The sequence below is a fragment of the Somniosus microcephalus genome, chromosome 30 (assembly GCF_052327205.1).
Source record: "Somniosus microcephalus isolate GS21.2 chromosome 30, FLI_Smic_1.0, whole genome shotgun sequence".
Taxonomy (NCBI): Eukaryota; Metazoa; Chordata; class Chondrichthyes; order Squaliformes; family Somniosidae; genus Somniosus; species Somniosus microcephalus.
In genome coordinates this window covers 28774154-28791745 of record NC_141016.1, presented here as the reverse complement: position 1 = coordinate 28791745, position 17592 = coordinate 28774154, and the positions used below count along the sequence as shown (strand labels likewise).

At 45.2% G+C, this 17592-nt stretch overlaps 1 protein-coding gene and 1 pseudogene across 1 annotated transcript in view; one reads left to right on the top strand and one right to left on the bottom strand.

Annotated features, from left to right (window-relative positions):
• The first annotated feature begins 4011 nt into the window (after positions 1-4011).
• On the top strand, positions 4012-5638 carry LOC147098060 (profilin-2 pseudogene; annotated as a pseudogene).
• A 2459-nt stretch (positions 5639-8097) lies between these two features.
• polr3d (polymerase (RNA) III (DNA directed) polypeptide D) overlaps positions 8098-17592 on the bottom strand; it is a 28007-nt gene continuing 18512 nt past the window's right edge. The window contains exons 5-9 of the mRNA XM_085971290.1: positions 17400-17524; positions 15862-16027; positions 12446-12717; positions 11609-11761; positions 8098-10117 (exon numbers count right to left, since the gene is read on the bottom strand). Of these exons, the coding sequence (XP_085827416.1) occupies positions 9998-10117; positions 11609-11761; positions 12446-12717; positions 15862-16027; positions 17400-17524 (836 nt within the window). The 3' untranslated portion in view covers positions 8098-9997. The remainder of the gene's footprint in view (positions 10118-11608; positions 11762-12445; positions 12718-15861; positions 16028-17399; positions 17525-17592) is intronic.

Below are 17592 nucleotides of genomic sequence, written 5' to 3'. Positions count from 1 at the left end.
GCTGGGGTGGAGATCGCCTTTACAGAAGGTAAGTACTGTAGAAAATATAGGGACAGAGTGATCTCCTGGAAGAATTTCGATCGCCTAGATGGGTCGGAGAGGAATTTCCCAGATTTTTTTCTCCCAAATTGGCCATTGGGTCTTTATCTGGTTTTTCGCCTCTCCCGGGAGATCACATGGGTTCGGGTGGATGCAGAGTGATAGAAGATTTGAGGTTAGGATCAGATCAGCCATGATCTTATTGAATGGTGGAGCAGGCTCGAGGGGCCGATTGGCCTACTCCTGCTCCTATTTCTTATGTTCTTATGAGTGCAGCGAAGATTCACCAGGCTGATACCTGGGATGGCAGGAATGACGTATGAGGAGCGATTGGGTCGATTAGGCTTATACTCGCTGAAATTTAGAAGAATGAGAGGGGATCTTATTGAAACTTATAAAATTCTAACAGGACTAGACAAACTAGATGCAGGAAGGATGTTCCCGATGGTCGGGGAGTCCAGAACCAGGGGTCACAGTCTAAGGTTAAGGGGTAGACCATTTAGGACAGAGATGAGGAGGAATTTCTTCACCCAGAGAGTGGTGAACCTGTGGAATTCTCTACCAAAGAAGGCAGTAGAGGCCAATTCATTAAATATATTCAAGAAGGAGTTAGATATATTTCTTAAGGCTAAAGGGATCAAGGGATATGGAGAGAAGGCAGAGACAGGGTACTGAATTTGGATGATCAGCCATGATCTCATTGAATGGCAGAGCAGGCTCGAGGGGCCGAATGGCCTACTCCCGCTCCTATCTTCTATGTTTATATGTTTCTACTCCCTCGCTCCTTTATACTGGGCCGGGTCTCCTCTCTCTCGCTCCTTTATACTGGGCCGGGTCTCCTCTCTCTCGCTCCTTTATACTGGGCCGGGTCTCCTCTGTCGCTCCTTTATACTGGGTCGGGTCTCCTCTTTCCTTGTGAATACTTGGTGCCAGCCATCATTCAGAATATCCATTATTGTGTGTTCAGCCTCTGTTTCAAGCCTGGTTACATGTTTTAATCTTTTCATCTTTTACAAATATAACAGGAGGGTAGTCAAAGAGTTTCAACTTGTGCTTTTTTGTTCTAGGTTCATCTTTGTCCTTTTCACCAACTTTTTAGCATGTTTCTGCATTTTCTTGTATTCCTAGTAAGCCCCTTCCTTTTCTCCCTGCAGGATTTGTAGAGTTGGGTTTTTACTGTTTTTTTCTCTTTAATGCGTGTGTTAATCCATTTAGAGTCACATTTGTTTCGACTGAACTTGTTGGTGTTAGAAATATATTTATCCTGCCTGTTCAGTATTATTCCTTTAAAGCTATTCCTCCTCCTCTCTGCAGAATTGTTGCTGAGCAACCTGTCCCAATCCAGTTGTTTTGTTACTCCCTAATTTCTTTGAATTTAAGAGGTATATTTTGCTGACTCATGGTCTTGGGTATTTCTAACTACCAGATCATTTTGAATTTGATCATTCGGATTGCTGTTCCCTAAGGGTGCTACAATTTCCATTTCCTGTACGTACCCAGGTCATTAACAGGTCCCACGTCAATTGGGATTTACCAGTTTTATGGCTGAAAGGATTGGAAGCTCGCCTTCCCACGGTATCAGTATTCAAGGTCTTGGTTCAAATCCAGCCAAGGTACAGATGGCTGGGGCGCTGGACCTGGATGTGAGAGAGTGTGTACAGTGGTAGCTTAGAGGGTGGCAGATTGGTGTATGGACCTCCTACGTAGCTCACTCAATAGGAGGATTTGGTCATCTGTCCTGATGGCTGCTTTTTATTAACGCTCTTGTTAAGCGCCTTTGGATGTTTTGTTACATTAAAGGCGCTCTATAAATGCAAGTTGTTGATTTTCTGCCTCCTATTGTAGCTCAAAGTACAACGGGGGATGCATGTGCTGGGGGAATGTTGTATGTCGTATGTAGTGTTATGTTCATACAGAACATTATATAAGAACTCAAACACTTTATAGAAACACTTGATAGGAAAGAGTAACTCAGCTTACATTTATATAAGCAATTGACCAAGTTCCTCTAGATGTCCCAAGGTATTTGAAAGGGCAGTCACTACTAACCATTTAATGCACAGCAAGATTCCACAAACAGCCATTGGTATCCAAGTTAGGAGAGTAAGACTGCATTAGCTATATGGAGTTACATCAAGTCTACATCACAGAAACAGGCCATTTGGGCCAAGTGGTCTTTGCCAGCATTTATGCTTCACACGCGCCTCTTCTAACCCTATAACGCTGCATACATCTCCCTAGGTATGTCCTGTCTCAATGACAGTGGTTTACAATTGGGTGAGAGTGGCCCTGAGAGTCCTCAACATTGGATCTGGCCCCCATGAGGTCTCATGGCATCAGGTTAAATAAGAAAATCTCCTGATCACTACCATGTACTCTGATATCAAAGTCCACCACCAGCTCAGTGATACTGAGCTGGCCGAGTCCTGAAAGACATAGCTGCCAGACTGAGATTGCATCAGCTGCAGAGGGAACCAACACGTGGGATTAACCTACTTGACTTTGTCCTCACTAACCTACCTGTCACAGGCACGTCTGTCCAGGATAGCATTTCTAGCAGTCCTCGTGAAGACCGTCTTGTTTCCACAGTGAGGGCATCCTCCATTGTGTAGTGCAGTACAGGAAACTTTGGTTTATCCAGAGGTTGTATGTCCGGAATACTCGATCTAACGGCAAAAATCAGGAGCTGTTTTCTATAAGTTTTTTTTAGTTCTCGTTCTTTTTTTTCCCCCCAGTCAGGCACTGCAAGGTCTGTAGCTATAGCAACAGCTTCAGCTAGAGACGCTTGCAGCTGCAGCCGACTCTTTAGAAGCTGTTGCTAAGCAACAGTGTTTGTTGTCAGATACGGAGATGAAAACCTCCGTATACTTCAACATTAACTTTGTATGTCCGGCAGTTTTGATAGATCGGCAACACGCCGGTCCCGTATATCACAAAGTTTCCTGTACTACCATCATGCTAAGTGGGACAGACTAAGGAAAGATCTAGCAGCCCAAAACTAGGCAATCATGAGGCACTGTGGACCAACAGCAGAATTGTATACCACCACAATCTGTAACCTCAGGGCCCAGTCTATCCCTCACTCCTTAATCTACATCAAGCTGGAGACCAACTTTGATTGAATAGTGTGTAGAAGGGTGTGCCAGAAGCAGCAACAGGCCATCCTGACTTAGAAATATATCGCCGATCCTTCATCGTCGCTGGGTCAAAATCCTGGAACTCCCTCCCTAACAGCACTGTGGGAGTACCTTCACCACACTGACTGCAGCGGTTCAGGAAGGCGGCTCACCACCACCTTCTCAAGGGCAATTAGGGATGGGCAATAAATGCTGGCCTTGCCAGTGACGCCCACATCCCATAAAAACAAATTTAAAAAAAAGGCATACCTTAAGCTGCACACTGAACACCAAAGGCACCAAAGCTTTGCAACACCCACCCCCACTCCTACCCCCTACTTGGTCCAGTTCATAATGGTGGTGGATAATCAGGCAACAGAAGGAGATTCCAACATAGTGATCCGGATTAAATGCACAGGATCCCCACTGACTAAATGAGACTCTCCAACAACTTGCATTTATATAGCGCATTAACATTACTACAACCCAAGGCGCTTCACACAAGCGTTATCAAACAAAATTTGGCATTGAGCCACATAAGATATTAGAACAAGTAGGTAGATTTTAAGGAGCATCTTAAAGGAGGAGAGGTGTGGAAAGGCTTCAGGAGGGAATTCCAGAGCTTAGGGCCCAGGCAGCTGAAGCCACGGCCGCCAATGGTGGAGCAATACAAATTGGGGATGTGCAAGAGGCCAGAATTGGAGGAGAGCAGAGATCTCAGAAACATAGAAAATAGGAGCAGGAGTAGGCCATTCGGCCCCTCGAGCCTGTTCCGTCATTCAATGCGATCATGGCTGATCATCCAAATTCAGTACCCGGTCCCTGCTTTCTCCCCCTATCCCTTGATCCCTTTAGCCTTAAGAAATATATCCACTCCTTCTTGAATATATTTAATGTATTGGCCTCTACTGCCTTCTGTGGTAGAGAATTCCACAGGTTCACCACTTTCTGGGTGAAGAAATTCCTCCTCATTTCTGTCCTAAATGGCCTACCCCTTATCCTTAGACTGTGACCCCTGGTTCTGGACTCCCCGACCATCGGGAACATCCTTCCTGCATCTAGTCTGTCCAGTCCTGTCAGAATTTTATAAGTTTCAATGAGATCCCCTCTCAATCTTCTAAACTCCAGCGAGTACAAGCCCAATCGACCCAATCTCTCCTCATACGTCATTCCTGTCATCCCAGGTTTCAGCCTGGTGAATCTTCACTGAACTCCTTCCATGGCAAGAACATCCTTCCTCAGATAAGGCGACCAAAACTCGGTGGGTTGTGGGGCTTGAGGAAGTTACAGAGCTAGGGAGGGGCGAGGCCATGGAGGGATTTCATAGCAAGGATGAGAATTTTAAAATTGAGGCGTTGCCGGACCAGTGACCCACATCAAATGTAGAAGGTAACAAGTTCCTTTGTACATTTTGTCTGGTTAAGTGGTAAATATTAAATGGTTCAAAAATATATTGTGATGTCATAAATAACCCTATTTGTCACTGCTCATTGTGTTTGTGACATCCAGAGTTTGAATCAACTTGGTCTCTCTCAAGTTACATTTTCTTTACTAACTTTATCCTGTGCATATGATAACCCTCATACCCATCGCAACTTTCTTCCTTAATGCAGTGTGTTGTCCACTCAAGCAGAATCAAACAGCAAGTGCCACTTTGAGCAACTTCTAAGCAAGAAATTCAATCTGGAAACTGAAGAGAGTCACTGAGCTTTGGCCCTTGCAAACCTGACCTCATTAACCTCAGCTTCATAGAGCAGAATGTTGGGCTGGGAAGAATACGTGAGAAGTTTACTCGCAGATGGGTTGTGCCAAGATGCAGCTGTATTTGCATGCTCCTGTCCCAGGCTGCTGGCTGCCAAAGAGGAAGGGCTGTTTGAGCGAATGAGCCCAAAGGAAATCAGAACCATCATGAGCAGTGACCGGAAGACCTTTCTAGTCAAGGGCCTCACCGTTGGTGGCAAGAAGTGCTTTGTCATCCGGGATAACTTCTATGTGAATGGGGATTACACCATGGACATCAGGACAAAAAGAAGGGATGGCAACAATCCATGCCACAGCATAGCCATTGCTAGGTCAAAGAAAGTCTTTATCATGATCATGGGTAAGAGAGGTGTCCATGGAGGAACACTCAATAAAAAGGCATTTCAGATGGCGAACTACATTAGAAAGTCTGGCTGTTAGAGGAGGAAAGGCATTAAACTTACTGTCGCTCCTTCTGGACAATTATGTGGACGCAACTGGATTTCCTCAAGTTGTCTCAGAATTCTTTGAAATTCCACTTCTCGCAAGCGTCCCAAACTACTCATTACGTGACCATTACCAGAGTAGGGATCGCATGCAACCCTCAAATAAAAATTCACAGAAAAGTAATTTTTTTAAATCTATAACATTTTGTTCCCTTAAACTGTAGAAATTATGAGTTTACAATACTGAATGGAACAGAAATGTTAACCGCGTTTCTCCAATAAACTTTAAAAATGTTAGACGGCTGACTGTTTCTCTTTTGCAAGGGTGAAAAAGCATTTGAAGCTCCTCAAAAGACAAACAAAAGCACAATTATATCTACAAGAAACACCTAAAATACACTATGGGAATCACTAAAATACATACGCAAATGGCCAATGACAACTTGCAGCGTAAATGAGGCACAAAAAGGATCCAATTCTTCTCCAATCACATACATAAGAAAATATCACTTCACATTACAGCCATGACCAGAGACGAGCCAAGAGTCAAAATACATGAATGGAGGAAAAGCAGATCACAGCTCAGGACACTCCGTACGTCCAAACGTGAGCCGATCGATTGATCTCCAAAAGGCGGCTCCCCGCCCAGCTGGCTGTTTTTCCTGAAACAGTAAATAATTTAACCGAGGCTGCAAGCCACGCTGGCAGGCGACCAAACAAGAAAACCTCATCCTAACTCAGCATGATCTCGGCTGGCTGAGGTTTAATATTCAGCATACTTAACAGAAAATCCACTGCCAAATTTCACCCAGAGACAGCAACTGAGCTATTTTTTTTTAATAAAAGAACCGTAACCACTTTTCTGTGAATGAGTTTGTTTCCCACCTGAAGTGTTTAAATTGCTGAATGATTAATTATAATCGGCTGTGGTACCAAAATTTGTCAAAGTGGCTATTTATAAATTGTTTTTCGCACTTCACATTCAAGCACATTTCTTGACATTCTGTTTCTGTGTACTTCCAGAACTTTGATTCTGGATAATGCATTTTGGTAGGAAGACTGAGGAGAGGCAATATAAACCAAATGGTACAATTTTAAAGGGGATGCAGAAGACACCTGGGGGTGTACATACACAAATCTTTGAAGGTGGCAGGATAATTTGATCAAACTGCTGCACAAGCATACAGGATCCATGGCTTTATAAATAGAGGCATAAAGTACAACAGCAAGGAAGTTATGCTAAACCTTTATCAATCACTGGTTAGGCTTCAGCTAGAGTATTGTGTCCAATTCTGGGTACCACACTTGAGAAAAGATGTCAAGGCCTTGGAGAGGGTGCAGAGGAGATTTACTAAAAGGTTAGGAGGTATGGTGTGCAAAATTATATGGGATTTTGATAAATAAGGAGAAACTGTTTCTACTGGCAGGTAACCAGAGGATACAGATTTAAGATAATTGGCAAAAGATCCAGGAGGGAGATGAGGACAATGGTTTCTTTACGCAGCGAGTTATGGAATCCACTGCCTGAATGGGTGGTGGAAGCAAATTCAATATAACTTTCAAAAGGGAATTGGATAAATACTTGAAAAGGAGAAAATTGCAGGGCTATGGGGAAAGAGCAGGGGAGTAGGTCTAATTGGATATTCCTTTCAAAGAGCCGGCACAGGCACGATGGGCCCAATGGCCTCATCTGTGCTGTAAGATTCTATCTTTCTATGCACCCCCAGTGACAAAAATGGTTAACCTCGTCCATCACACATAAATCATAGATTGCCTTGTAAAATTTGGCAAATAATCTGGTCCACCAATCAGATTTCTTTCCCCGGTTTTACATACAGGCATGACAGAACAAAACATAATACATGTTGGCAATGTCAATCAAAATGAAGACATATTGCCCCTGGTTGGTTACATGGAGGTTACTCACCAAGAGTAAGAGGGAAACTTATATTCTACAAACACTGCCAATCGACCAGTGTCTTCTGGTGGGAAGCAAGAGGGAAGCAAATCATAGTGCGAGTCAACGGCAGCAGAGCAAGTTCATGGATTTACAATATAGTCCTTTACAAACCGATCAGACTGCTCCAAGACAGGAGGATGGCAACCTTAAGTTTCTGGGAAGGCACCAATGCTGTGCTGTTCCAGATAGTTTACAACTTTACCTCACTTGACCTGGTTTGTAGACTGGTTTATCCCCAGGAGAAAGGCGCCGCATCTGTTGGTTGGAGAACGACTTCCCTTCTTTCTTGGACTTGCAGAAGATGCATTTTAGTCAGAAAATTACCCCCACTTTTGAATATTATTCCATTTCCCAGTTAGCCGATGAATGGCTTTCCAGCCATAGTGAATGTCAACAAAAATATGCCATTAGCTCCCATTTAAAAATCAGTCAAATGATCCCTCACTTCCAATCCTTCACTGCTTTTGGACTCTTTTTATGAACTTTTGTATTCGAGGTGAGGGATGTTAGTGGAGGGAATGGAATCCTTCCATTTCAGGCACCCACTCGGACCTGTTCTGCTACAATTGATCCCTTGATGTCTGTTGCAACTGTTCCCAACCCTAATAAGCAGCACCCATCTGTACGTGAGGTTGCACCAGGAGTCATTTCCACCCATTCCAGTATGTTTTTGGTGAGTGAAAAGTTAAGCTGGGTATATTCGACAGAGTTGCTTAGTAAATAACAAGGAGCTGCGTCAAGACAGTTTGCCAAGCCCATTGAGCCACTGGAGACCGATTCAGCAGATCAAAATGTCTCAAAATAAAATGGAGAAGTTTTATTTCCCATCATCTGCCAAACATACAGATCCAAAAATAATTACAATCCAATATAACACAGCACTGGAAATGTCACAGTAGGATTTTCCAAAATTCTTTCCTTATGATTTTAACGTACATCACGCCAAGGACACACCAAAGTCACCAGAGTGAAATACTGTATTAACCAGTTCTGATCCTGTACAGCAACAGCCAATATCAATATTCACTCTGTGCATGTCAAGTGGATCTGTGATTTACGTAATCACTTTAGGAAGGACAGGGTGCAGCTATGTAACCCTGTAGATTGTGCCCTCAGCCCCCGCTCTGCACTGTAATGTTGCTTGCCACAAACCTTGCTGGAAAGGAGGGGGAAACGTGGTATACACCAGCAGCAGAGCTTCCCTGACTAATATTGCGTATTTAAGATATTTAAGATGCAGTATTACAGTACAGGAAACTTTCGATTTACCGGCACCTAAATAACCGGAAATCTCGGTTAACCGGCAAAATTCAGGAGTAGGTTTTACTTCATATTCTACTTGCGTTCCTCCATCTGTTGCTGTGCAAGGGTGTGGCTGCAGCTGTTGCTAAGCTACAGAGACGCTTGCAACTTGTGGCCATTGTTCTGCTAACAGGGTTTGTTGCTTTATACGGAGCTCTCAGCCCTCCGTATCTTTTACTATAGCTTTCGGTTATCCGGAATTTTGAATGAACCGGCACCACGTCGGTCCCGTCCGTGCCGGATAAAAAAAAGTTTCCTGTACTGGGATTGCAGTACAACGTAAAGCTGAGTGTGTGAAACCTTCAGGACTGCAAAAAACACCCAACAGTACAGATAGAAATTGCGCCCTGTCTGAGGAGCACATTGAGCTGTGTAAGACCAGGGTGAAGTACTGAGAGGTCCAGTCCAGTCAGTAGGGGTGGGAGCAAGTACATCAGCGAATTACAATTGCTACAGGTAAAACGTAAAGCACGCTTTAAACTCTATTGGATTAACTGTGATTTTTGTTAATATTGCAATAATATTGCAATATATAAAAATGACATTCTATTAAGAGGTCTCAACGATAAAAGGATGCCCTGTTTCCAAGGTATAATACTGAAGTATATTCCAATTATATGGGAAACAAGTTACATCTTCTGTTGAAAACACATTTTAAATTATTCACACAATCCCAAAATAAAATATTCAGCAGGATGGGTAATACAGCACATCAGAGCAATATGGCAATGTATCTGGTGACTGCTTGGGTGGTGTCGGGCACAATCCAAGCACTTCTCCCCTCACCCAAACTAGGAGAGCCTCCGACAGTCTGTGGAGCACAGAATGGTCTTGGTCAGGGGGCAGCTCAACAAGACCAAAGTAGAGAGAGAAAGAAGAATCACATTTAGCGTTTATTCTTCCGTCCCTGGCCGCGCAGACTCTGAAACTGAAACAAAGTGTGAATGTAAACGCAGAGTTCAAACTCTGGGATCACAGCAGCACACAAACTCCACTCCTCACAGGCTAGCTTCACCCGAGCCAGGCTCCCGGCACCAGCTCTCTCTGCCGTTTGCTCTTAAATTACCTGTACTGCTGATTAATGTACAGCTGCTACCACAGCCCAGTATAACTTACATTCACATGTCTGCGGTGATAGCAGGTGTCACCTCACTGGAAGCCAGTGAGAGTCTGTAGGGGAGCCGGAACCAGAATAAACCCTCATCTCGATACAAAATATACCCCGGAGAGAATTTTTCACTCCAGTTTCCTTTGAGAACTGGCCTTTCATTACTCTGCGGAGCCCTCCTGCATTCCCCAGCTCGGAGAGATCACGTGGCGCTCACATGCCACCCGCTTCTTTTTATGCCTCTCTTGCGTTGTGGGATCTTCAGCATTCGCCCCTCAAATTCCAGCTAGTGCCTCTGCTCAAGGAGCATTTCAAAGTCAGGAGAACAGACCAACTTGTGTTTGACATGTCCCAACACCATCATTTCTCCTGTCCTGTTCTCTCCAATTCCAATAGAAACTAGCTCCTTAAAAGAAAAAGGAAACAGAGATCAATTAAGTGGAAGAGTCAGGATGGATGTCGCACTGCTTTAGGGTCATCCCCACAGGGCAAGAAAAAAAGAACTTGCATTTAAATAGCGCCTTTCACGACCCGGGTAATGTAGGAAACGCGGCAGCCAATTTGCGCACAAACCACAAACAGCAATGTGATAATGACCAGATAACCTGTTTTAGTGATGTTGGTGGAGGGATAAATGTTGGCCAGGACACCAGGGAGAAGTCCCCTGCTCCTCTTCAAATAGTGCCATGGGATCTTTTACGTCCACCCTAGAGGGCAGATGGGGCCTCGGTTTAACGTTCCATCCGAAAGAAGGCACCTCCGACAGTGCAGCACTCCCTCAGTACCACACTGGAATGTCAGCCTGGATTATGTACTCTCAAGTCTCTGGAGTGGGACTTGAACCTTCTGACATCAGAGGCGAGAGTGCTGCCCACTGGGCCACAGCTGATAGCACGGGGACAGTTTCACAGCAGTTACATAGAAACATAGAAGATAGGAGCAGGAGTAGGCCATTCGGCCCCTTGAGCCTGCTCCGCCATTCAATGAGATCATGGCTGATCATCCAAATTCAGTACCCTGTCCCTGCCTTCTCCCCATATCCCTTTAGCCTTAAGAAATATATCTAACTCCTTCTTGAATATATTTAATGAATTGGCCTCAACTGCCTTCTGTGGTAGAGAATGCCACAGGTTCACCACTCTCTGGGTGAAGAAATTGCTCCTCATCTCTGTCCTAAATGGCTTACCCCTTATCCTTAGACTGTGACCCCTGGTTCTGGACTCCCCGGCCATCGGGAACATCCTTCCTGCATCTAGTCTGTCTAGTCCTGTTAGAATTTTATAAGTTTCAATGAGATCCCCTCTCATTCTTCTAAACTCCAGCGAGTATAAGCCCAATCGACCCAATCTCTCCTCATACGTCATTCCTGCCATCCCAGGTATCAGTCTGGTGAATCTTCGCTGCACTCCTTCCATGGCAAGAACATCCTTCCTCAGTTCTCCAGCACCAAAGCCAAGTTGCCATTTTTCCCATGCGAGCCCAGGCGGCGAGTATTTGCAGACTAATCAATCACCGGGCTCTCCAGCTCAGATCAGGGATTGAACCCCAGACCTGCTGGTCTGTACAGCTCAGTACCACACCACAGAGTGCATCTATCAACAAGCCCCCATCAGATGTGTCAAAGGTAAAGAAATAAATGGAATTTCCCCTGCAAGTCAATGTACGAAGAGAGGACACATTGTTCAAAAATACAGTGAAGGATTAAACGATTCATTTTATAACAAACACATTGCTACAACAATCAGACAACGTGAGGCTCCCTGAATTAATGAAATGAGCTCCAGCGAAGCAGTTACTGAGCTAAAGAAACAAAACAACTTAGGAGACGCCTCCCAGCAAAAGTCAGAGGTCAGGACAAATGGCTGCTGCGCTTCAGAAAATGTTGTGTCGAACATACCTGGAGAAACGAACAGGTCGTTCCCATGGTAACATCCAGGGTGACTTGCCCCAGGACCAGCTGCACTCTCCCAGACTTCCTGATCAGCAGTTTCCCAATTTGACCTTCGGTTAAATTCATCAGCGAGCAGCTATTCTCAGCTTGCTGCAGTTCCTGCAGGACACACACACTGATTGGTAACACAACAACTTCATTAACGGTACAGACATAATCATCTGCACAGCTTCTAGTGGCACCAGCCCCTGTAGGTATCAGCTGTATTTCTATTCCAAGGATAATTATGGGATGGGAGGGGGTACAACTTATTGGGTTACAAAGTGATGGAATGCTCCTTTAAAATGTCCAATACCACTTATTAATTCACTTCCAGGTAACCCTTTTATATAAACCAGCCTATAACTCACTCCGAGGTATCAACTATTCTATATATAAACCACCCGAACCCTTTGATTAGATTCTAGCCTGTAATTCACTCCCGGGTATCTGTTATTCTATATATAAACCCCCCGAAACCCTCAATTAGATTCTAGCCTGTAATTCACTCCCGGGTATTCATTATTCTATATATAAACCCCCCCGAACCTGTCGATTAAATTCCAGCCTGCAACTCACTCCCAGATAGCCATTATTCTATATATAAACCACCCGAACCCCTCGATTAGATTCCAGTCTGTAAATCACTCCCAGGTATCCCAACGCTTTTTACATTTATCGCACAACTGAATTGCTATTTCCGATCCTCAGTCCAAGGTTTTATGTCTATTTTTGGAAAGGTTTGTCAGTTGGCGATAACCAGAGTGACCCTTGCAGTATAACTGATGACTCCCCAATACAGACCTGACTCTTCTCCTGTTTCAGTAACACAGTCTGCCCGTCCTCCGTCTGAACTTCAGCTTTTACAGGCTTCGCATCGCGGGTGGGAGCCTGGCCAGGCAACGTGTCAGGGAGCTGCAGAAACAGCAGCTCGTCATCTTTACACACACTGAGCTCCCGCAGCAGCTCAGCTACCGAGAGATCCTTTGGCGCAATCGGAGTTTTCTTTACCACGCTTGGTTTCTGTGGCGCCGGAGTCTTTTTGGCAGCACCTTCATCTCCAGGTTCATCCTTCACTGAAAATATGCCAACAAACCCGAGTAACTACGTAACACAGATAAATACACACAACAGATAAAGCGTGTGCAGACCTCTCCTCAGTGGTCACAGCAGTATATAGAACGATTGAACAAAAATCAGTTTTCACCCTCCTCTCCCAAACGGTGCCAGCTACTCTTCAACAGCTCGCCCAAGTGCCTATTTATCATGAGTGAGTTTAGACAGCGAGCATTGCCAGGATATTCCACTATGGGGTAGCACTCTTGTCTCCGAGTCAGAAGGTTGTGGGTTTTAGCCCCAACACCAGAGACTTGAGCACATAATCTAGGCTGACACTCCAGGGCAGTACTGAGGGAGCGCTGCACTGTCGGAGGTGCCGTCTTTCGGATGAGACGTTAAACCGAAGCCCCGTCTGCTCGCTCAGGTGGACGTAAAAGATCCCATGGCACTATTTCGAAGTGGAGCAGGAGAGTTATCCCCGGTGTCCTGGCCAGTATCTACCCCTCAATCAACATCACAAACAGATTATCCAGTCATTATCACATTGCTGTCTGTGGGAGCTTCCCGTGTGCAAATTGGCTGCCGAGTTTCCAAAATTACACCGGTGACTACACTTCAAAAGTATTTCATTGGCTGTGAAGCGCTTTGGGATGTCCGGAGGTTGTGAGAGGTGCTGTATAAATACAAGGCTTACTTTCTATGTGAGGGAGGCTCACATCACAGTTGAGCCCGACTGTGTCCACCCAATGTGTGGGGATCCCAACACAGGTAACTGCAGTGACTCAGCATGCACGCTAATTCTGATAAAACTATTTAACAACTCGTCCCCTTCCTTTCCATTCGGAATGACTCCCCACACCCCCCATTCTCATTGAACTGATACCAGCACCACTATACAAGCAAGAAAGCATCCTGTACAACACTATCTGAATGACTGCATTAAATGGGAGCAGTGTACGACAACCAGAGCAGGTGGATCAACGAGAAGATAAATAACTTGGTCGATTGCATGCACAAAATCAAACTGGTTATGCTTTACTAACGGTGCCTAACACACTGTACCAGACAGTTCTGGCCTCCAAGTGGATTTACTCTCTCAGATTGGCAGGCAAAACTGTAATCAAACAATGGGCTGCCTTTAAGAGGAGATGGTTCGGGTACAGTCGAGGTACATTCCCACAAGGAGGAAAGGTAGGGCAACCAAAGTCAGAGCTCCCTGGATCACGAAAGAGATAGAGAGTAAGATGAAGTAGAAAAAAAAGGGGCGTATGTGAGAACCAGGCTGAATATAGAAAGTTCAGGGGGAAGTGAAAAAAGGAATGAGGGGCAAAGAGTATGAGAATAGATTGGCAGCTAACATAAAAGGGAATCCAAAAGTCTTCTATAGGCATATAAATAATAAATGGGTAGTAAGAGGGGGGGTGGGGCTGATTAGGGACCAAAATGGAGGCAGAGGGCATGGCTGAGGTACTAAATGAGTACTTTGCATCTGTCTTTACCAAAGAAGAAGATTCTACCAAAGTCATAATGAAGGAGGAGGTAGTTGAGATATTGGAAGGGATAAAAATTGATAAAGAGGAGGAACTAGAAAGGCTGGCTGTACTTAAAGTAGACAAGTCACCAGGACCGGATGGGATGCATCCTAGGATGTTGAGGGAAGTAAAATGGAAATTGCAGAGGTACTGGCCATAATTTTCCAATCCTCCTTAGATACGAGGGTGGTGCCAGAGGACTGGAGAATTGCAAATGTTACAGCCTTGTTCAAAAAGGGTGTAAAGATAAACCCAGCAACTACAGGCCAGTCAGTTTAACCTCGGTAGTGGGGAAGCTTTTAGAATTGATAATCCGGGACAAAATTAACAGTTACTTGGACGAGTGTGGATTAATTAAGGAAAGCCAGCACGAATTTGTTAAAGGCAAATCGTGGTTAACTAACTTGATCGAGTTTTTTGATGAGGTAACAGAGAGGGTTGATGAGGGCAATGCGGTTGATGTGGTGAACATGGACTTCCAAAAGGCGTTTGATAAAGTGCCACATAATAGGCTTGCCAGCAAAGTGAGAGGAAACAGAGAGTAGTGGTGAACAGTTGTTTATCGGACTGGAGGGTGGTATAGAGTGGTGTTCCCCAGGGGTCAGTACTAGAACCACTACTTTTCTTGATATATATTAATGATTTGGACTTGGGTGCACAGGGCACAATTTCAAAATTTGCAGATGACAAAACTTGGAAGTATAGTGAACAGTGAGGAGGATAGTGATAGACTTCAGGAAGACATAGCCAGGCTGGTGGAATGGGCGGACACGTGGCAGATAAATTTTAACACAGAAAAATGCAAAGTGATAGGAAGAACGAAGAGAGGCAATAATAAACTAAAGGTACAATTCTAAAGAGGGTGCACGAACAGAGAGACCTGGGGGTATATGTGCACAAATCGTTGAAGGTGGCAGGGCAGGTTGAGAAAGCGGTTAAAAAGCATACAGGATCCTGGGCTTCATGAATAGAGGTATAGAGTACAAAAGCAAGGAAGTTATGATGAAACTTTATAAAACACTGGTTTGGCCTCAACTGGAGTATTGTGTCCAATTCTGGGCACCATACTTTAGGAAGGATGTGTAGGCCTTAGAGAGAGTGCAGAAAAGATTTACAAGAATGGTTCCAGGGATGAGAGACTTCAGTTATGTGGACAGACTGGAGAAGCTGGGGTTGTTCTCCTTGGAGTAGAGAAGGTTGAGAGGAGATTTGATAGAGGTGTTCAAAATCATGAGGGGTCTAGACAGAGAGAAACTGTTCCCTTTGGCTGAAGGGTCAAGAACCAAAGGACACAGATTTAAGGTGATTGGCAGAAGAACCAAAGGCGACATGAGGGAAAACTTTTTTACGCAGCGAGTGGTTAGGATCTGAAATGAACTGCCTGAAAGGGTGATGGAGGCAGATTCAATCATGGCTTTCAAAAGGGTATTGGCTAAGTACCTGAAGGAAAAAAAATTGCAGGTCTACGGGGAAAGGGCGGGGGAGTGGGGCTAGCTGAAGTGCTCTTGCAGAGAGCCAGCACAAGCCCGACAGGCCGAATGGCCTCCTTCGGTGCTGTAACCATTCTATGATTCTACATTAACCTGTCCCTGCCCCAACAGCAGCATGTGTTGTCACACGCACTCACACCTTTCACAGAAGAGAGATCCACCTCCATCTTCTCCTCCCTGGCCGGCAGCGCTGGTTTCATCTCCTCGTCCTCCATCTCCTCCTTGAAGAGCCAGCCTGACTGCGCCAGTGGAAGCTGGACAGGCATGTTCCGAGCATCATTTTTCAAACCAGGGTCATCAATAAACTACAGACACACACAAAAAGAAAAGCATTCAGTGGAATGGGCACAAATAACGTTTCATTTATATGGACAAAAAATTGAATAAATGAGCTCCGAACGACTCAAGTAGAAAAGGAATTCACAATGCACAACCGAACAGATGGTCCCAGACTCAAATCTCTGGTCTGTGCTGACCGTCACTTCGTATTGTATGTAATTTTGACCAGTTTGCATGGAGTTCCTGAATCCAAGTTATTGATGTAAATTCGAAAGAGTGATGGTCGCTGACGTAAGAAAACTACTAGGCACTTGGTCTAAGCGTTAAACAAAGCTTTAATCAACTGTTTTACAACATGGAGGTCTAGTTGTGTCCTTCACTAGTTCCTGTTAAGAATGTCCTGCGCAAGCTGGGCCCGTGCCCGAGTATTTATACTCTCCCTGGACAGTGCCACCCGTAGGCCGCTCAGTATTATTTCATAAGTCTTTCTTTCATGAATGACTGATTCATGTCAGTCCCAACACCGAACCCTATGGTGCCCCACTTTGTACTCCCCGCCAATGCTCCCTGTAATTTTTATTTTGGGGCCTCGCGGCCCCTTTAACACTGCACAATCTGCACATGCGCGTTTTTTCAATTTAAAAGCCGGCACACCGGCTGCGTGGGACCCCTGGAGCGCTGCCCTTCCCATCCCACACCGATATAACTCCAAGCCGTCCCCGCTGACAGGCACAAGCTCTTGCTGTGGTGGGGTTCCACAGGTACGCTTGCTGTGTCTCGTTTAAGCGAGGGCCTCAATGGTGAGCGTCAGCAGGGTATTCTACCAATGGGACATCAGAACTGAGCCTGATCCCAGCCCTCTGCTGATGTCCACACACGCATGTCTGGCCGGGGGGGGGGGGGGGGGGGGGGAAAAGAGATTGAGGTGGTCACTAGCAACATTCCCACTAAGCAGCACAGCGGTATGGAGGTCCTGTACGGGCCGCTCACCGACGTTTCAATGTAAATAACTGCGCATGCGCAAAAAATCAAATGGGCTGCAGCGCCGGTTAAAGGGCCCGCGCACCCAAAAAAATTACAGGGAACATTGGTCACTAGATAGCAATCACGACTCCCAAACTCAGTTAACTGTTGCTTTCTCTCTCCCAGGACACTAAGGCCAACTGCTGAGCTTCCACTGCCGCCCGAGAAGGTGATCAGCTAACAGCACCAATCCTGGACCTTCCTGGTCCCTACGGTTTAGCTGCTGCCAACGAGACACTCGCACTTACATTTTCCTTTAAATTAACCTTCCTTCCATCCCCACGTCCCACTTCAGTGTCTAAGTTAAAGACGGTTCCACAGCCCCAGTCTACGCCACTTGGAAAGCATTACACAAATCCCTCAGCCACTGCTTACATCGTCCCGGTCCAGCATGCGGAGAATCTGTTTGGTTTCCTCCTCCGACTCCCGCTTTTCTTTCTTTATGTTAATAATCGGGGACGTTCCAAACTCCTTCATGTCGACGGAAGAATCCCAACCAGCTGTGCAGCACAGGTGAATGTCAGATATATAAAGAGCAACAGGAACAAGTGGACATGGTTAACACCCT